Source organism: Budorcas taxicolor, chromosome 17 (genome assembly GCF_023091745.1).
Source record: "Budorcas taxicolor isolate Tak-1 chromosome 17, Takin1.1, whole genome shotgun sequence".
Classification (NCBI taxonomy): Eukaryota; Metazoa; Chordata; class Mammalia; order Artiodactyla; family Bovidae; genus Budorcas; species Budorcas taxicolor.
In genome coordinates, this window is record NC_068926.1 from 58,072,954 (window position 1) to 58,093,483 (window position 20,530).

The window sequence follows — 20,530 nt, forward strand, 5'->3', positions numbered from 1 at the left end:
CCTGACCAGCCCACGGGAATTCACCAGCTCCCTGCGGTCTCCTCCATTCTGACTGCTCCGGGTGTCTGCAAAGCGCTTGTTGCTGCCTTGAAAGCTCCATTTTCCGCCTCTGTTGTTTCCCCCGCTGAAATGCCAGGAGGGATCGCGTCTGTCCCATCACTGCTGAAGCCAGCACCCAGAACAGGGCCTGGCACCTGGAAGGTGCTGGAATACCTGTCGCTCCCGCTGGAATGAGTACGTGACAGGTGTTGAGGGGTGGCCGGTCCTAGGCGTGCAGCAGGCAGGAGGAGGCGGGAAGCCTGTGGGGGAGGAATCATTTTGCTGACGCTGCCTCAGCATTTGAAAGACACATTTGCCTGGGGCTGGGGGCCAGGGCCTTCTAGCCAGAATCTTTTGTGCAAAGACGTCGGTAAAGAACCCACCTGCAGAGCAGGAGATGCAGGTTCGATACCCAGGTCAGGAAGATACCCTGGAGGAGGGCATAGTAGCCCACTCCAGTATTCTTGCCTGGGAAATCCCATGGGCAGAGGAGCCTGGCGGGCCACAGGCCATGGGGGTCACAAAGAGTCGGACACGACTGAGCAACTGAGCACTATTGTGTGCCAGGCGGACATCGTCATGTGACTAGGAGACCCACTCAGTGTGTGTCGGGAATTCTTGGCGCTTCTCAAACTTGGACGGGAATGCTGGCCATCGTGAAATGCGGGTTCTGCTTCCGGGGGTCTAGGCCCGGCCAGGACGCTGCATTCCTCACAAGCTCCCAAGTGATGCTGCTGCTGGTGTGGGTGCTGTGCTCTGAGTGGCTCAGCGTTTCCCAGGAAGACGCTTGCTGGATGGGGCATGCCGCTCCTGCACGAGCCCTGTGGGGCCCCCAGTTCCCCACTGTTTAACCGTCACAAGTAAATACTCAGTGCAGGGGGGTGGGTCTGGGAGAGTGGGGCCGGCGGCCTGCCTTGATGGGGGAAGCCCTGGACCAGCACAGAGCAGGGAGGCCAGGGTCTCAGGCCAAGAAGCCTCCCCGGACCCGCAGAGAGAACTTTGCACTTGGAGCTGAGCCTCACCGCCACCGGAAACCAAGCCACACTGAGGCAGGAGGAAGCGCCCCGCCCACCCTCCTCTGTGGTTTTCAGTCTTTCCTTCCCCTGCGGGTGCTTGCCTTGCTCTCTTTTGGGTCCCGGATGGGGCCTCTCAGGGCTGAGTGGGAGCAGATGCCCCAGGAAGGTCTCTCGTTCTCTCTTTGAAGTAGAAACATACCGAACTGGAAGGAAGTAGCGGGTGTGAGGAGTGCATGGGGTGGTGAGTGCTGGACTCAAAGCTCTTCTTCTAGCTGTGTCTCTACAGCTGGTCACTCCACCTCTCTGGGCCTCATTTTCTCGCCTGTAAAACGGAGGTCATTGACATCTCCCATCACTGGGATACGGGGGTGATGGAACATGCCTGAGCTCACAGAGCGCTCAGCCTCGGAGGATACAAGGGGGCCTCAAGGGGGAGAGTTTCAGTTCAGTTCAGCCAGTCAGTCGTGTCTGACTCTTTGCAACCCCATGGACCGCAGCACGCCAGGCCTCCCTGTCCATCACCGACTCCTGGAGTTTACCCAAACTCACGTTCATTGAGTCGGTGATGCCATGCAACCATCTCGTCCTCTGTCGTCCCCTTCTCCTCCTGCCTTCAATCTTTCCCAGCATCAGGGTCTTTTCAAATGAGTCGGCTCTTCGCATCAGGTGGCCAAAGTATTAGTTTCAGTTTCAACATCAGTCCTTCCACTGAACACTCAGGACTGATGTCATTTAGGATGGACTGGTTGGATCTCCTTGAAGTCCAAGAGACTCTCAAGAGTCTTCTCCAACACCACAGTTCAAAAGCATCAATTCTTTGGCGTTCAGCTTTCTTTATGGTCCAACTCTCACATCCATACATGACCACTGGAAAAACCATAGCCTTGACTAGACAGACCTTTGTTGGCAAAGTAATGTCTTTGCTTTTTAATATGCTGTCTAGGTTGGTCATAACTTTCCTTCCAAGGAGTAAGCATCTTTTAATTTCATGGCCCCTAAAGATGTGAGCCCAGGGGCCCCTTGTGGGCAGACCCTTCCCGCTGGTCACTGGGGCAGCATCACTGGACCACTGACCACAGTGTGTCAGCTCCTGCCCCCGAGCAGTGCCCCGCCCCCAGTCCTGGGCTCTGGGTGATACAGGGCAGTTCCCATAGGTGGTGGGGAGGCCTTGGGCTGAGCTGGTTCAGCCAGTCTGATGGGCACCTTGGGGCTCGAGGGAGAAAAGGAAATGAGACTGAAACTGGTCTTTACAGGACTGTAGAGTCAGAACCCGCTTTTTACCATGATCCCCAGGATTTGGGTGCAAGTTTGTGTTTGAGAAGTGCCAAAGTTCCCTAGTTTTGGGGGCAGAGGGGTTGTACCACACAGCTTGCAGGATCTTCTTAGTTCCTCGACCAGGAATTGAACCTTGGGGCCATGGCAGTGAAAGCACTAAGTCCTAACCACTGGACTGCCAGGGAACTCCCAAGAATCCTCTGCTTGCACCAGGTGGTTCTCCTGTCCACGTACCTTTGTGCAAAAGATCCTTGCAGGAAAGTCCTGGTCCCATCCCGTTCCTTGCCCTCAGGTAATGCCTCTTTCAATGTCCTAAACTGAAGTTGGCCTTTCCCTGCCTCTGGGCTCAAGACCTGCAACTCAACTTGTTGAAGAAGGATGTTGGCAGATACCCCAGAAGTGTCCACAGCCTCCCCAGAACCAGACAGAACTCAGGAGAAGTTGCTCCAGGGCTGGGCATCCGTACTCTAAGTTGGGGCATCATTCTCAGCAAAACATGTTACTTTACCTCTCTGCCTTGGTTTCCTCATCTGTAAGGTGGGAATATGTTCCTACTCTCATAAGGTAAAGCTCTCAAAACAGTACCTGACACCTGGGGTGTCTGTAGAGGGTTAGCTGCTGCTGTTACCACCATTATCACCATTTCAAAATGAACTCACTGCATGTCACACGTCATGCTGATAGCACCTTGTGTATGTGTGTTAAGTCGCTTCAGTCATGTCCGACTCTTTGCAGCCCCATGCACTGTAGCCCACCAGGCTCCTCTGGCCATGGGATTCTCCAGGCAGGAATACTGGAGTGGGTTGCCATGCCCTCCTCTGGGGCGGAGGAGAGGTCTTCCTGACCCAGGGATCGAACCTGTGTCTCCTGCATTGCAGGCAGGTTCTGCAACCACTGAGCCCCCTGGGAAGCCCTTAAAACAGCCTGATTGAGATATAATTCACACGTTATACAACTTATCCACTTAGCCTGCAGTCCATATAAGAACATTTTCCTCACTGCCAAGAGAAACCCTGTGTCTCCTAGCTGTCAACTGGCCCCCAGTCCCTGGCACCCACCAGTCTACTTTCTGTCTCTCTGGATTTGCTTATTCTGGACAGCTCATATATTCGTACATAGAATCATACACCGTGTGGCCTTTTGTGTCTGGCTGCCTTAGCATCTTGCTCTCAAAGTTCATCTCTGTTGTAGCATGGGTCAGCACTGCAGTCCTTTCTATGGCCGAATAGTACTCCAGTGCCGTAGGCCAGCTGCTCTGAGTGGGTTGCCTTCAGAACTGGGAAGCTCAGGAATCTGAAATCTTGGTATCCATTGATGCTGGCTCCTGAGTTTGGCCAGTGCTGCAAGCAAATGAAGCTGAGAGCGATGAATGGTGGGGAGAGGTGGGAGACAACTTGGAGAGGGAGAAAACACGAAGGCATCGGGCCCCGGGTAGGTCCTGCTTCTCCTGTCCGAGCCTCAGCCTCCCCATCTGTTTGGTGGGGGCAGGACAGGGCTCAGCTTTGTGTTTACAGAGCCTTCCAGCTCTGATGGTGCGGAATGCCCCTTGTATGTGGCACTTCCTCCTTCCCAGCATGGGTTGGTTCTAGCTTCAAGTTCTAAATCTGAGGGCCCCTGGACGTTTTCCTTTTAAGTGACTAATATCCTCCCAGCTTCCCCAAGCTGGGTCTGCCTCTTTATTCCCCGGGATTACCAGCCGGTGTCTGGGTCCCTTCCAAGACCACTGCCTGTTGAAATCCACAGAGCAGAAGGAAAGGTGAGCAGGAAGCAGGTCCAAGAACAAAGGACAGCCTTATGTGGGAAGGTCAGGCAGCTGGGGACTTACCTGCCTCCATGACTGCAAACTCACAGCCTCTGGGACCCGGCGACCCCTGGCCTCAGCCACAGGGTGGCTGTGTATGAAATTCACCATCTCATATGAATACTTCTCTCTCTCTTTAAACAGCTTTTCTGAAATAGAATTCGCATATCCTGCCATTTACCCACTAAAACGTGCAATCCAATGGCTTTTAGTATGCTTCCAGAGTACTGTATCCATCACCACAGTCAGTCTGACAACGTTTTCATCGCCCCCTAAGGAGTCCTCGTACCCTTAGTACCATTCCCCAGCGTGGCTCCCAACCCCCCAGCCTCTGGCAACCACTAATCTCCTTTCTGTCTCTATGGATTGATTTATTCTGGACTTTTCATATAAATGAAATCATACACTGTGGCCCAGCTTGTTTCACTTAGCATCGTGTCTGTACAGTCCATCCGTATTGTAGCCTGTGTCTGTATTTCATTCCTTTTAATGGCTGAATGTGCTTAGCCACTCAGTCGTGTCTGACTCTTTGTGACCATATGGACTATAGCCCACCAGGCTTCTCTGTCCATGGGGATTCTCCAGGCAAGAATACTGGCGTGGGTTGCCATGCTCTCCTCCAAGGGATCTTCCCAACCCAGGGACTGAACCCAAATCTTCTGTGTTGCAGGCATTCTTTACCAGCTAAGCTACCCAGGAAACCCACTTCTATCAATATTCACTGGCAAATTTCTATGTGGATGAATGTTTTCATTTCTCTTGGGACATATCCAGGTATATACCTAGCCGTGGAATCCCTGGGTCACGTGTAACTCCAGGTTTTTAACCTGCTGTGGACACTGTGTTTGAAATCTCCAAGTGAGCAGCTTGCTGCTCTGATTCCAGGACAGCCGACTCCGGGTTTCCTTACCCGGGGTATCTGACCGCTCGGAATAGGATGCAGGCTTGTGTCGCTGCATCCTTCTGGGGGATGGGCAGGTGGATGTCTGGGACACCTGTCAGATTCCCAAAGGCGCCTCTGAGCCTCCAGGCCCTCTGTGGCCCTGCTGGTCCAAGGGTTAGAGAAGGAGGTGGACTGGTGCAGTGTATCCCAGTCCTGACTTGGGAATTCCAGGCCATTCTCGTAGGGCCTGCTTAGGGTGAAAACCACATGAGAAGTGATGGACATGCTCTCTGACATCATTCTTTTCTTCCTCATTTCTCGGTGTGCCTCCTCCTTGGAAACTCAGGAAGGAGAACTTTAACAACGTCCCTGACCTGGAGCTCAACCCAATCCGGTCCAAAATCGTCCGTGCCTTCTTCGACAACAGGTGGGCCCTTCTCCTGGAATGCTGATAGTGGGTGACTTTGTGGGGAGTGTTTGCCTTTGTAACCTCTGTCATAACTCGTGTTGGGTAGGAGTTGTGAGCATGGGCCAGAGGTCTAGCAGTTCCGGATTCATGGCTAGGTGACTTGGGACAGCTCACTCAATCTCTGTCAGCCTCTGTATTAGTTAGCTATGGCTGCGTAACAAATTACTACCCCCCAAAACTTAGCAGTTTAAGACAATACATATTTATTAGCTCACCATTTCAATGGATCAGGAATTTGGGTTCTCTGGCTCAGGGAGGGTTAACTGGGGCTGCAGTCACCCAAAGGCATGACGGGGGAGGCTCTGCTTCCGAGCTCATCCACCTGCTCATGAACCAGTCCTCAGAGCTACCACACCTGGCAGCTGGCTTCCCTCAGAATAAGATGTTCCAGTGAGAAAGAGAGGGAGGGAGGGACGGAGAAGAGAGAGACTGGGCACTTGAGATGGAAAACACCATCCACTGGTAACTTCATCTTGCGCATAACATTCCCTCACCTTTTCTATATTGTTTTCATCAGAAGTGAGTCCCTGGGTCTCCCCACACTTGGAGTGGGGACCTCATGGGGGATGGATTCCAGGAGGCAGGCTCACTGGCACCCTGCTGGGGGCCACCTCGCTTTCCTTACAGATAGAATGACAGTCATAGCACCTGCCTTGCGGTGTTGCTGTGAGGCTGTGCTGAGATGATGTGTGTTGAAGAGCCGTAGTATGCTCAGTGCCCTGACTTACAGATGGAGAAACTGAGGCAGAGAGAGGCACCATGGACAGTGTCCCAAAGCCAAGGCTAAGGCCAGAGCTCATGTCTCCAAACGTCCAGTGTTGTCAGGGTTGAAAGACTCACGTATCGGGAGAGACATCACTGTGTCTGAGGCTTAGTGAGGAGGCAGGAGACGGACATGGAGGATGGGCATACTTGGCCTGACACCCTGTGTTTGCAGAGATCGCTGAGGAGCAGGGGAGCGGGCAGAAAGAGGAAGGAAGGGAACTGGCGTGTTGGGATCATGTGATAGGCGGGGACTCCCTGGATGGGCTTCACGTTGTGCGAGCCTGAACCGCCCCGCTTGGTTCTGCCAGGACTATGGGGACCTGAGCCAGAAGCAGACCTCACTGTTCATGGGGTGGGACTGGGAAGTCCTCTGGCTGCCCCAGAAAATGCAGAGACCTTCCTCTAGGGCCTGTGGGGTGAGACCTGAGGAGAAAGTGCCCAGGAGTTAACCAGGCAAAACAGAGAGAAACCAGAACTGCATGTGCAAAGGCCCTGTGGCCTAAAGTCCAGATATACGAGTGACAGAGAGGGGACTCAGCTGGAACACAGAGAGGCTGAGCATGGTGAGAGGTGTGGGGTAGGCAGGGTGCATCGTGCAGACCCTAGGCCAGCAAGAGGGGTCTTAACTTCAACCCAGGAGCAACATCGGGGTGGGGGCACAGATAGGCCTTAAGGGAGGTGTGTGGGGCATGAAGCAGGTTGGCATCTTGAGAGGCCACTCTGGCTGCCAGTGGGTTGTCGGGGACTGAGACCAGGGTCCCTCTGCCTGGAGCCGGGACTCCTCTGAGTGCAGAGGGATGGCAATGGGTGGCTTTGAGATACCTGGGAGGGGGTGACAGAGGGCAGAGGAAAGTGAGGGAGCTGGTATCTGAGGAATCACCCCCAGCAAATTGTCACACGTCCCTTCAGAGAGGAAAGGTCTGAAGTCACGTGGTCAGTGGTGAAGACGGGAGTAGAATTCAGCACGCCCACCTCCTTTATAACCCTGGTTCTGCCTTCGGAATCCCAGAGCGAGGCCTGGGTGGGCGGGCAGTGAGCAGAGCAGGATTGGAGGGGGTGGGTTGCTGACAGGTAGTGGAGCGGGGGTGGGGTGATGTGGCCCCCAACATGGAGACAGTATGGCCCTTGGGGTCTAGGGTGGGAGGTGGCGCAGGAAGATGGAGGGTGACCAGAGTGTCGTGGCGCCCGACACGAGAAGGGGGCAGTGTGCAGACGCATGTGTCTGTGTGTACACAGGCCTGCGGGCGCCTGCCTGTGAGGCATGTTTCTGAAAGACTGGATGAGACCGGGGCAGCTGTGAGGTTGGCCAGGCTCCGGGGACCCAGCCTTCTGTGCTTGGAGCTGGAGGGGCTGGTGTCTTCCATGGTACCAGGTGGGCCAAGATGGGGAGAAGGGGATGCCCCGGAGGTCCCAGTGACCCCACTGCCCCTGGGCCTGTGGAGCCCACCTGGGGCCAAGGGCTTGGTTCTTTGTCCTTACTGCTGGCCCAGGAGGAGAGTGGCGGGGCTGCATGGGGACCCCAGGAAACCTCTACTGTCCTGCTTGGTGGGGGCCGTGGACACCAGGAGGCTGCCTCACTTTGCTCATATACAGAACGATGACGGTAGTAACAGCACCTGCCTCACGGGGTTGCTGTGAGGCTGTGCTGAGATGACGTGTGTTCAAGAGCCACGGTACGCTCAGTGCTCAGTTGCGTCCTACTCTTTGTGACCCGTGGGCTGTACCCGCCTTCCCCCACTGCCCCCTGCAAGGCTCCTCTGTCCTTGGGATTCTCCAGGCAGGAATACTGGAGTGGGTAGCCATTTCCTTCTCCAGGAGATCTTCCCAACACAGGGATTGAACCCTGGTCTCCTGCATTGCAGGCAGATTCTTTACCGTCTGAGCCACCAGGGAAGCTGTTCCTTAAAGCAAGGCTGGCCGGAGGTCGCTTGGCCCTCTGCTGTCCCCTGGGGAACTCGGAACAGGTTCCAGGAGTTGTGTTTTCAGGTGAGGGTGGAACTTGGGTGTGGCCAGGCTGCTCTCCAGGACTGATGCGCTGCCTGCCGAGGGGACTGGGCCCCGGGCCCGAGCTGGAGCAGAAACCTCCCTCCGTCCGGCCAGAGGACAAGCGGCCCTGAATCCACAGTCAGAGGCGGGAGAGACCCCCGCCTTGCTTGGAGCATCCAACGTTAGGACAGAGCCATGAGCGCAGGCACAGGCAGGTGCCTCCTGAAGGATGGAGGGAGGCCCTCGATCAGTCAGGGAATGTTGGGTGTCTGCAAGATGTCATCAGGTCTTTGAGCCCCTGATGAGGAGCGTGTGGCAGGAAACAGGGGCAAAGGCTGGGCTGAGACCAGGTGGAGGCTTGTGGTGGGGGGAGTCACCCCAAGAGCTGGAGAAGCTTCCAGACAGCGTTGAGCAAGGGAGCGACAGAGTCTGATTTGCTTTTTTTTTTTTTAATATTTATTTATTTATGTATATTTATTTATTTGGCTGAATTGGGTCTTAGTTGCAGCATGTGGGATCTAGTTCCCTGACTAGGGAGGGAACCCGGGCCCCCTGCATTGGGAGTGCAGAGTCTTAGCCACTGGACCACCAGGGACGTCTCTGACTTGCTTTTTGCGGAGCTCATCCCGGCCTCTGCCCGTTGGGATGGTGGAGGCTGGAGCAGGCTGTCCTAGGAGAGAAGGAGATCGGATATGATGGGGAGGGAGTCAAGGGGTCCCCGGGCCTGCAGTGCCGGCAGCTCACAATGGCCTCTGCCCATTGGGATGGTGGAGGCTGGAGCAGGCTGTCCTAGGAGAGGAGGAGATTGGATATGATGGGGAGGGAGTCAAGGGGTCCCCGGGCCTGCAGTGCCGGCGGCTCACAAGACCCCTGCTCTAGAGGGTGACCACTGGAAGATGATGCAGGACGGTGCGCAGGAGACAGGGAGGACAGCTGCCCATAGCAGGAGGCGAGAGCCCGCTCCCGCCCCCATCCCCCTGTGGGCTGTGGGACCGCAGCCTTGGGGCAGCTGCTTAGAGACACGGTCTGGAGAAAGGGAGGCCCCTGGTGAGTTGGTGGACTGCCCGAGGTCAACAAGAAGAGGAGGCCTGAGGAAAGGCTTCCCCAGCCGGGACCTGGAGCAGCTCAGCGCCTGTGCGTCCTTTGCATTTCTGTCCTGTAAGCTCTGCCAAGGAGTGAGGGAGGAGGCAGAGGACAGGCTGGAGGTGGGAGTTTCCTTTCGAAGAGTACCAGTGTCTGCCTTGCATCCTAAGGCGTTCTGGGAACAAGACAGTGAAGCAAAAAGCTGGTTGGAAGGCAGTTTGAGCCGGGTCTGTCCCCACCTCCAAGGGTTCTGGTCCTCACAGAGTCATTGGAGAATTAAGGAAATGAAAACACTGCACTCAAGCAGGCTTTCTTGCAAAAAGAGTGCTGTGATGCAGGGCTGAAGATTTAGCCCCCATTCTTTTAGGGTTTCCCAGGTGGCACTAGTGGTAAAGAACCCACCTGCCAATGCAGGAGACTTGGGAGACGTGAGTTAGGTTCCCTGGGTCAGGAAGCGCTGGAGGAGGGCATGGCAACCCGCTCTAGCATTCTTGCCTAGAGAATCCCATGGACAGAGGAGCCTGGTGGGCTACAGTCTATAGGGTCGCATAGAGTAGGACACGACTGAAGCGACTTAGCACGCACACCCATTCTTCTACCCGCTGACCCTGGCCTCAGGGTGCCCCACCGTGGAAACTGGAGTGGAGAGCAGGTGGGCCCGGCTCCAGTCGCTGTGTCTGGGTTTCCTCGGCCTCTGCCCTCTGGTCGCCTTGAGAGACCAGGATGCTGGCCGACATGGACCTCCCAGGGACATTAGGATGGGAAGGAGCCCCTTGCCCTGGAATTGGGTCCTGATGCTGAAGCAGCCAGGTCGCAGCCTCCCCTGATAAGCAGACACACATGGCCTGCCCACCCCAGGGTCCATCACATTTCCCCGAGCTCATCTCCATCCCCCTTGCCACAGCCAGAACCCCCTGAGAAGGAGATGCAAGTGAACCATGCCTCCTAGGAGCCTGGTGATGCCTGGGGCTATTTTTACACCTTGTAAGTCTGGTCTGTGCCCCTGACAGCAGGAATTCTGAGGTTATTAAAAATCTGTCCAGAGGAACAGTGGGAAACCTTTGTAAGAGATGATTTCAGAGAAAATTGAGAAAAAAAAAAAAAAAAAACACTCAAAGACTAGGCTTACAGAGTCTGGGGAGATCTCCTCTCATCTCTCTAGTTTGTTGTTTCACAATCCACCTTTTGTGATCCAGGCTCGGGGGCCACTTCTTTCTGGAAAATCTCCTGGAACGGAAGCTTGGGGATAGTGAGATCTCTAAACTGTGAAGTGTGGTGGATGCTGCAGGGGCAGGATTCGAAGGGGAGCAACTGCGCCCCTGCTTTCCTGGTGGCACAGCAGTCAAGAACCTGTCTGCCGATGCAGGAGATGCAGGTTCGATCCCCGGGTTAGGATGATCCCCTGGAGAAGGAAATGGCGACCCACTCCAGTATTCTTGCCAGGGAAATCCCACTGGAAGAGCCTGGCGGGCTATAGTCTATGGGGATCACAAAGAGTCAGATACAACTTAGCGACAAAACAGCAACAGCTGGGCCCTTAGAGAGAGAACCTTGAACATGTTCCTTTAAGCTGAGATGTGGTCTTGACCCTAGGAGGCACCCAAGTGCATTTGAGAAGCACCATCATCCCAGGCAGACAGAGCTGTTCCTTTGCAAGGAGGCACAGGGAGGGCAGGGGACCATCAGACAGATGGCGACCTGCCCCAGTAGAAGTTGATTAGTGGTAGGAGTATGGCAGCAGTGGGTCAGGAGCCCGTGTTTGGTTGGAGTCGGCTCCAAGCTGTTTTCTCAGCTCCTCTGCCAGGACCTGCACTTGGCTTATCAGTGCCCTCGCCTGCATTTGCTGAGTACCCGCTGTGTGTTCAGCATGCGATGGACCCAGCCTTGGGTACCCTCCCCAAGTCCCGCCAGGAACTCAAGCCCTTTCCCACCCCTAGGAAAAGTACATTGGCGGGGACAACCTCCAACATGCCCTGATCTGTTCGAAAACCTGCAGTTAATTGGTGCACTTCACACTTTGGTAGGAAACAGATTACTCAGAGTGCCTGCCAACAGATCACTGTGCCCGAGTTTCAGGCAGCTGAGAGAGAGCAGGAACTGGCAGACTTTCTCTAAAAGGCCAGGGAGTAAATGTTTAGGCTTCGCAGGCCACGTCGTCTCTGTCGCAACTGTTCAGCTCTGCCTTTGTAGCCTGAAAGCAGCCGCGGATACCATGTAAATGAGCAGGCGTGGCTGTGTGCCAATAAAACTTTATTTCTGGACGCTCAGATTTGAATTTCATGTAATTTTCACTTGTCATGCGATGCTATTCTTTTTTCTTCCCCCTTAACATTTTTTTTTCAACCATATCAAAACATACAAACCCTTCTTAGCTCATGGGCTATATAAAAGCAGGCAGCAGGCAGGATTTGGCCCCTGGGCTGCAGTTTGTGACTCCCTGACCCTTTCGATCTAAAGGGAACAGCTGGGCCCTTAGAGAGACCCCTGCCCTCCAGGCCACAATCGCCTCATTAATAATAAAATTAATGACAGCGAGCCCATGCTGTACACCAACTGGGCCTGGCGCTGTGCCAGGTGCTACCCGTGGGCCCAGGGAGGCTACCCAGTAGGGTCTGTGGTCCTGCAAAGCCTAGCCTCGCCTGCCTGGGTTCTGTGCACCATGCATGCCTGGCAGCCCCCGCCCCACAGACACAGCTGCCTGTGTCTCCCCCAGACCCTCACATGGTGGTTTCTGGGTGGGGGGAGTGCAGCACAGGGCTGGACTAACCCCCCAGGGGGCCCCCGGTGCCCGCCACGAGCTGGTCGCTGGGTAGCAGAACCCAAGGCTGGGACAGCCATTGTAGGTGAAGCGAGTGCTTGGAAGGGCTGGTTTCTCTGGGGCTGTGGGTGACAGTGAGATGGGCTTCTGTTCTGAATACATTGCCGACACCCCCTTGTTGCTCCCGCAGGAACCTGCGCAAGGGGTCCAGCGGCCTGGCCGATGAGATCAACTTCGAGGACTTTCTGACCATCATGTCCTACTTCCGGCCCATCGACACCACCATGGACGAGGAGCAGGTGCAGCTGTGCCGGAAAGAGAAGCTGAGATGTGGGTGTCCCGCGGCCCCTCCCCAGGGCGCACCTGGCCGTTTGCATGTCCCCGAGGCCTGCTGTGCCCCTGCGGGGGGTGGGGAGGGTCAGGGAGCACCAGCTCTGGGCCTTGAGGAGGAGGATTTCACAGCACAGAGGGTGCTCCCTCTCCTAGGCTGTTCTGAGACAGCCTCCTTGTTGACACTCCTCAGCAACTGGTGATTTTCTGGGAATAGAAGGGTCTGTCGATGATGGGAAATTGGTTTGGACAGACTTGGTTCAATCCAGCCCTTCCACTAAGCAGCTGTGTGACCTTGAACCTGACGGTGGGAACGCGGGCTGGACACGTGGGCTGGTTCTGAGGCTGGAGGAGACCTCAGGGCTGCTTTTGTCCCTTGCCCCGGTCCACAGCCCACCACCAGACTCGGCTTCACAGGGCGGCCTCTGTGGGCCCATGCCCCACCCTCGGAGCCGCTCTGGCCCTGGGTCTGAGTGCAGGGCAGGCGGCACCCACCCCTCCCTGTGCACTTTCCCATGACTCCAGCATCCTTCTGCACCCCGCCCCCGAGGGAGCAGCGTCTGCAGGGAAATGTAAACACGGGCCTGGGCTATACTTAGCTCGGGATGTGGACCGAGGGCTGCTGGGGGCAGGGGGATGGCGCCTGGTGTCAGCCCAGCTTCCAGATGGTTCCAAGGGCTGGGTTAGGGGTCATGGGGCCTATGGGATGGGATGGACTCTGGTTCAAACCCGTGGCTGCCCCTCCGTTAAAGAAGTGAAGTGAAAATCGCTGTCGTGTCCAACGCTTTGCGACCCCATGGACTGTAGCCCGCCAGGCTCCTCTATCCATGGAATTCTCCAGGCAAGAATACTGGAGTGGGTAGGCCCTTCCTTCTCCAGGGGATCCTCCCAACCCAGGGATCGAACCCAGGTCTCCCTCAAGGCAGGCAGATTCTTTACCATCTGAGCCACAGGGGAAGCCCCCCTTAATAGGGCAGCTGTGGGCAAATGCCTTCATTTCTCTGAGCTTGTCAGCCCCGTCTGTGACACGGGCTCAGGGAGGGGTCATGTGAGGATGAGGGGCGGAGAGATGTTTGCGGAGCGCCAGGCAGGGTAAATGCCAGGACTGAGGCCATCGTGAGCTTGAGGCTCCCTGAGGCTCAGCCAGGGGTGGAGAGGTCACCTCCCCTTCAGCTCATGGCTCTGTTGGGATGCAGGCTGCTGAGTGATGTCAGTAAAGGGACCAGGTGACATCACTGAGAGCGAAGCTAGCCGAGCAGCTGTGAATGCCCCTCAGGGGCCGGCTCGGATCAGCCAGGGGCAGGAGGGAAGCAGCAGGGTCTGTGACCTGCCCCAAGCCCAGGATGGCAGCCAGCCTCTTGGGTCTGTCAGGAGTGACACCTTGAAGTCACGCTGAGCTGATTTCCTGTTGATGAGACTGTCGCGTGGTCCACAATGAGGCAGAGGTGTAGTGACTCCCATTTTACAGATGGGAAAGCTGAGGCTCAGAGCAGTGAGGTCGCTTGCCCAAGGTCACCCACCTGAAGTGGTAAATCTGGCCCCACGCCCTTTGCCCTTGCCCCCTATGGCCTTGGCATTCGGGTTGCATTGCTGGGGGTGTTTTGCTCAGTTTGAGGGAGGGGGAGGTTGGGGTAGCGGGGAACCCAGGGCTCCCGTCTGCCTCGCCTGACTCATCCTCCGCCTCTCCCCGCCGCCCCCAGTTCTGTTCCACATGTACGACTCGGACAGCGACGGCCGCATCACCCTGGAAGAGTATCGAAATGTAAAGTATGCTCCCGCCTGGCGGGCCCCGGCGCCCCCCACGCCCCGCGCTCAGCGGCCTGGAGGAGGCCCGAGCTCACGGTGTGTCTGCCCCTCCGGCAGGTGGTAGAGGAGCTGCTCTCGGGGAACCCGCACATCGAGAAGGAGTCGGCGCGCTCCATCGCCGACGGCGCCATGATGGAGGCGGCCAGCGTCTGCGTGGGGCAGATGGTGAGCGCCCGGGGCCCCTGTCCCCACCCTCCTCTCCGCTGGCAGAGCCCTGCCTGCAGTGAGTCTGTGCTTCCTGAAGGCCTGGAGGGCAGAGGCCGCACGTGGCCCGCTCACTGCTCCAGCTGGGCCTGGCGCAGAGCTCTGCTCAGAGGCCTCGCTGCTTTCCTGTCCCACCAGAAGAGCAGATCTGAGGTCCCAGTCCTGGGTGGTCGGGCCAGGCAGGCGAGGCTGGGCTTTGGGGGGCCACAGACCCTACTGGGTAGCTTCCCTGGGCCCACGGGTAGCACCTGGCACAGCGCCAGGCCCAGTTGGTGTACAGCATGGGCTCGCTGTCATTAATTTTATTATTAATGAGGCGATTTGTGGCCTGGAGGGCAGGGGTCTCCTGAGAGCCCACGGTCTGGTGTCCAGGGAGGAGCTGGGAGCATCGGGGGCCACGTGTAGATGAGACGAGGCTCGGCCATCCGGGCATGTGGCTGATGAGGGTGGGAGGCTTCCCGCTGGTGTCAGAAGTGGTGAGTCATTTCTCAGAGCCGGGCTCTCGGGCCTGGGGTTTCTCCTCCCGGCTCTGTTGACACGGGGCCCTCTGGGGTTGCAGGGTGTGGAGCAGCGTCCCTGGCTTCTACCTGCTGGATGCCAGTCACACCCTCCAAGTTGTGACAAGCAAACATTCTCCCGACACAGCTACCACCCCTGGGTTGGCGCGGGGGTGGGGTGGGGGTGTGAAGTCACCCCCGGTGCAGAACCGATGGGGCAGAGGGTGCAGGGACAGACGGCCAGGGGACTGGGAGCCAGCGCATCTGTGGGCGGCCACTGCCGGTGCTCACAGGCTCGGATGGTGCTGTTGGAGGGAGGGGGAGTTGCCGGTTCCCTTGGGAGGCTCCAGGCACCCCCAGGGTCCTCCGAAGGGTGAGCGCACAGAGTGTGCAGGCACCGTGCTAGGTTCTTCATGGGCATTGCTTCATGGACTTGTAGCCTTGTTTCACTGGTTCCAAGTGAACGAAGGGAACCAAGGCTCAGAGGCATAGGAATCTTCTGGACTTCCTGGGCAATGACCTGGACTCTTCTCTCTCACAGGGGCTCTGAGCGGGCAGGCACATGGTCACCTCCATGGACTTTTTTCCTTGCGGGGGTGGGGGGATTGTCTCGGGTGTTCCCCCTGAGGCCACCTCCTCTGGCTCCTGCGTATTTACTATAGCTGCCGTCCCAGACACCACCACAGCTTTGGGGTCACCCCAGCCCAGGTGGAGGGATGTTTTTTCCCTGCTGGAACCTGCTGTTTGTGCCCAGGCCCGTCATCTGGAGACGGCGGTCCTGGGCCTGCCCCCAGGGGCAAGGGGGCTGTGGTCACTTTATTGACCTGCATTTTATCTGTCTGCTTCAGGGGCCCTAGGGAGGCTTCTGAGTTTGGTGAACCCACCCTCCTCAGCAGATTAAACTGCTACAGAAAGGGCTGGTAGCCTCGTTGGGGAGCGCGGGGATCCCCGGCCGAATCCCCACTTGATTTAATTACACTTTCCTCCGATAAATTGCTCCCTGTCTTGCTCCACTTTCAATTGGCGAGTTTTCTTAATTTGCTGTCATGAAATCGCTGGCAGCTGGCAGCTGCTGGTCTGCATAGAATCCACGCATCCTTGGAGCCCGTGCCAGCTTCCTGGGGGGGGCATCCTGCCACGTGGGCATCATCTTCCTTTAGTTACCAGTCCTCTTTGTGCTCATAAAATGTTTTCTCATGTGATCGTCAACCAGATAAACACAGAGATGAGGGGCGACCACGTCCTTTCATAGTGCGTGGCCTCTGAGGACACTTGACGTTTCTGCCAAAGACAGATGAGGCATCGCCCACCATCATGGACTTCCAGGGCCGGCTGTCCACTGCAGCTGGGATCTTTCCAGAGTGCGTCTCTGGGAAGCCTTCCTGTGGCTGGAGAGTGGGCTGGCTTTGCTGGGGCCTCAGCCCTAGTGCTTCCCCGGGCCTCTGGCCCCTCCATCTGCCTTGCTTCCACCGGGCACCCACCCTGCATGCCGGGCCTCGGGCCAGCGGGGCCTCATCTGTAGTTGGCTCCCCTTGGCCGCCCGGCGGAGGGCAGCCACTTCTTCTGTCTGTTGACCCTGGTCAGGAAGAGCAGGCAGCCCTAGGGACAGAGCTGGTCCAGGCCTTCTAAGAATCTGGCGTTTTTCATAAAATTAAAAAGTATATCCCAGATTAGATTAAGAGCAGAGCCCACTTGAGGGGGCTGTTGTGAGATTCGCATCAGCTCGTGGTAATCACGTTGATAAAACACTTGTAGCAGACGCATGGAGAGTGGCTGCTGGTGTTTTCTTCCTTCTTTTTTTAAATGAATTATTTATGTATGTATTTTTAGCTGCACTGGGTCTTCGTTGCTGCACGTGGGCTTTCTCGATCTGCAGCGAGCAGGGGTTACTCTAGGTGCAGTGCCCTGGCTTCTCAGAGCCCTGGCTCAGTCATTGTGATGTATGAGCTTTGCTGCTCTGTGGCATGTGGGATCTTCCCAGACCAGGGATCGAACTGGTGTCCCCTGCATTGCAAGGTAACTCTGAACCACTGGACCAGCAGGGACGTCCCTGGTGGTTCCTTAACTATGCATCAGAACAAACCTGTGAGCAGTACGTAGAGAGAAGTGCGTCTCTCCTGGCCCTCCTCCCTAAAGAGACCTGTCTTTGATGGGTTTTTCCCGACACAGATCAACACACACATGAGTGTCTTCTAGTTCTGAGTCACACAACACGGTGTTCAACTCCCCCGGCTTCCTCGTCCCCGTGCTGACCCCACACGTCCACGGGGCAGGTGGCAGCCATCTGCAAGCATCTTTCTGCTCCTTGTTTCTTTTCCCACCAGGTGCATCTCTTGGAGCCTCTTCCAAATCAGCCTATGTAGGATCGACCCCTTCTTCGTGGTAATCCGTAGCCCGGACGACCACACTTTCTTTGGCTGGTCTCGTGTTGACAGGCGGTGGGATGTCCACCCAGTTGTCATGGGCACGGAGGGCACTGTGGGCCAGGGCGGGAGCTGTGGGGATTTGGTTGTAGCGGCATCAGGGGCAGGAGCCCTGCTTATCATCTTATGCGTCCCCGTGTGCACAGGTGACTCGGCAGGAGGGAGGCTCCTGGACCCCATGCCATCGGGGTGACTCACGGGCAAGAAGGGGTGGGCTGTGCGGGCTGGCTTCATTCCCTTGGCCCTTTCCCCAGTGTCTGGAGCGCTGGTCAGCCCAGAGCTACTCTTAACCAAGCCTGGTTAAGAAGGCAGGATGGAGAAACAACAGGCGGTGTCTGTTGGTGGCCACCCCATCCTCTGTGCCCACCCCACACCCCTTCTTTTCCCATCTTTGTCAGCCCTGTCCTCCCTAGGGGCACAGGCGGGGGAGAGCCTGCACCGGCTTCCACCCCACCCTCAAGGGGATGCTGGAAGCGCACAGTCCACAATGTTCTCGTGGTCCTACCTACACGCCCTACCCCTTTCTGCGTCGGTGGGTGGAGGTGGAGGGCCTCTGGGCAGAAGCCACTCACTGCGCCCCGTTCTCTGTCTGCAGGAGCCCGATCAGGTGTATGAGGGGATCACCTTCGATGACTTTCTAAAGGTGGGTGCCTGGGAGTTGGGGGTGGGCATGGGGGCTGCACTGGGGCCTTGCAGGGGACCCTGCTGGTCAGGAAGAGACAGGCGTCTCGAGGGAACAGGGTCTAGTCTGAGTGTGGCCTTTACGGTGGTTTAAACTGGTTTTACTTATGTTTATTGGAAGGATGATGATAGTCAGAGATGCTCCAAACAACTTAGCAATCACAAAAGGGCCTCTGAGGAAGGCTCCGTTTTTCTCCCCATCCAGTCCCTGGTCCCCTTTCTCAGAAGCACCCTGTTGACAGCTGGAACCAGGGTCTGGAATGTTCAACGCCTGTGAGCCCAGCTCTTCTCAGAAGCACGCGCTGGTGCTGCCCACGTGTGGCCCCGCCGTCCTCCTGGGCCTCGCAGACAGTGCTGCGTGCCCAGCTGCCCACCTTCCACCCTGGTTAGTGGACGTCCAGGCCTCGCCCAGCCTTCATGGCTGTAAACGTGCCCGCAGACTGGGAACGGGTCCTGGGTGCTTTGATCGGTGAGGAGTCAAGTCCCCCTCCTGTACTCTGCCCACTCTTTGGCCCTAAGCACCCCAACAGTGGGGTCCCTGCACCCCTTCCAGGAGCTGAGGAAGATGGGAGGTTAGGGCAACGATAGCCAGGGTCTCCTGGGCCAGCCGCCAGTGCTCTCAGGTGGCCCTGAGGGAACAGGCCTGTGCCTGGGATGGGGCTGGGGACCCCGACCCCATGGCTGACTCTCCACGAAGCCGAGGGGCAGCCTGCCTGAGAGGCTCCCCCAAAGTCTGAGCCGCCAACTTGGCCGGTCATGAGAAGAGGAGGGTCATGGGTGGTACAGACCAGGCCTGAAGGAGAGACTGGAAGGGTCTGCTGGGCTGGAGGAAGGCAGCCTCCCTCTCAGATGTGCCCTGCCCACCCCCCAGGGCAGGTGGGTGGGGAGAAGTTGAGCTGGCATTTGTGCCATGGGTCACCTTGGCATGTGGAAAGATGGTAACACCCAAGCAAGAACCAGAGTGAGCAGTGAGAAGACCAGGGAGGCCAAGGGGAGGTTAGGGAGGGAAGGATGCTGCTTTAGGCCAGGAGACGAGATGAAATCCTTTTTGGTCCCAGAAAACCAGCTTCTTCCCCAGCAGTCCGTTCCCCAGCCCTGCCCTGCCCACCTCCAGGGCTCCCCAGTCCAAGGCCGCTGGGCTTTTCCCCACCAGCCGGCCACTTCCGTTCTCTGAGCCCCATCGTGACCCTCTCATCACCTTGGCGTTTGGCAGAAACCACTCTGCGCATCCAGACATCTCTTCCTGGGAACACCCTGCCCACCTAACAAGGAAAGCGCCTGGGGCTGTGGGTGTGTGACGGTGGCCGAAAATGTGCCAAGGCCTCCCTGTGGCTTGGGTGCCCACAGGACTGTGCTCACCCGAGCTGCGTGGCTGTCCCTGCAGATGTTGAGGGCGACACTGTGAGAGTCTGAAGTTCTTACATAATCAGGGAGACGGTGACCAGTCACTGCCCATCACACCCCTCGGTTCCTGCCCGCATCCTTCCGGCCGTCTCACCATCCGTGGTCCTCTTGGGCCCCGAGTGGCCGAGGAGCAGGAGTCCTGGGCACTGGAGCTCATGGCGCGGCTTAGAGTCTGGTGGCCTGAGTGTCCGCTAGGGACCTGGCCAGGATGGACCCTGATGGAGGTGCCAGGTATGTGGTGACAGACGTGATCTTTGGCAGAAATCACCTTTCCTAGGCAGGAGCTTGTCTTTCTGGAACACGGTTATCTCTATCTCTAGGTTATAAAGACCTGTCATGACCTTTGAATGAATGATAATGGCTTGATGAGATCTTAGAATTACACAGTCCTTAACAGTTTACAAGCCACTTCCATACAGGATTCCACGGGAGCCCCCACCACAGAATGGGCAGCACAGGTGGTGGTCTCCATGTCTTTCTGGTACAAAGGAGGTTTAACAGGGTCTCAGGAATTTGCGTGAAAATCAGAGTCTGAAGTGGTGATGGGTGGGATTCGAGCGACTTCAGCTAGGAGCCTGGATTCAGCACTTAAATAATAACTTGCTGTAACAGTCCAGAAAGAATCCAAATGTCAGAGCCCAGTTAACCAGCACAGAGGCAGATGGAAGAGGTTCCATGCTTCGCTCTGGATCTCACCTGCAGGGGCATCACGGTGGGCGGCAGAGGTGGGCGGGCAGGGAGTGGCCGGGGGTCTTGGGGGACAGGGATGCCCACTCACGCTGCTCCGTCCGTGCTCCAGATCTGGCAGGGCATCGACATCGAGACCAAGATGCACGTCCGCTTCCTTAACATGGAGACCATCGCCCTGTGCCACTGACTGCTCGCCCCCACGGAGCGCCTGCACCGGGATCTGGGCTGCGCGGAGGGGCCCATTTGCTGCAGCCTTTATTGTAAATAGCCGACACGCCTCGCTCATCTCGTTTTCCTGCAGGGTATGGTGTGTGAGACTTTGCTGTTTTTATCTCTAATAAAAAAGGAAAAGGGTTTGGTAATGAGCGTGGCTCCTATCTGTTCCCTGCGTCCACGCACGTGGTGGCCTGGCCATCTGGC

At 56.9% G+C, this 20,530-nt stretch overlaps 1 protein-coding gene across 1 annotated transcript in view; it reads left to right on the plus strand.

The window, feature by feature from the left end:
* TESC (tescalcin) overlaps nucleotides 1–20,314 on the plus strand; it is a 60,691-nt gene extending 40,377 nt beyond the window's left edge. The window contains exons 3-8 of the mRNA XM_052654813.1: nucleotides 5,361–5,441; nucleotides 12,266–12,405; nucleotides 14,106–14,167; nucleotides 14,269–14,376; nucleotides 17,931–17,978; nucleotides 20,220–20,314. Of these exons, the coding sequence (XP_052510773.1) occupies nucleotides 5,361–5,441; nucleotides 12,266–12,405; nucleotides 14,106–14,167; nucleotides 14,269–14,376; nucleotides 17,931–17,978; nucleotides 20,220–20,297 (517 nt within the window). The 3' untranslated portion in view covers nucleotides 20,298–20,314. The remainder of the gene's footprint in view (nucleotides 1–5,360; nucleotides 5,442–12,265; nucleotides 12,406–14,105; nucleotides 14,168–14,268; nucleotides 14,377–17,930; nucleotides 17,979–20,219) is intronic.
* The last annotated feature ends 216 nt before the right edge of the window (nucleotides 20,315–20,530 follow it).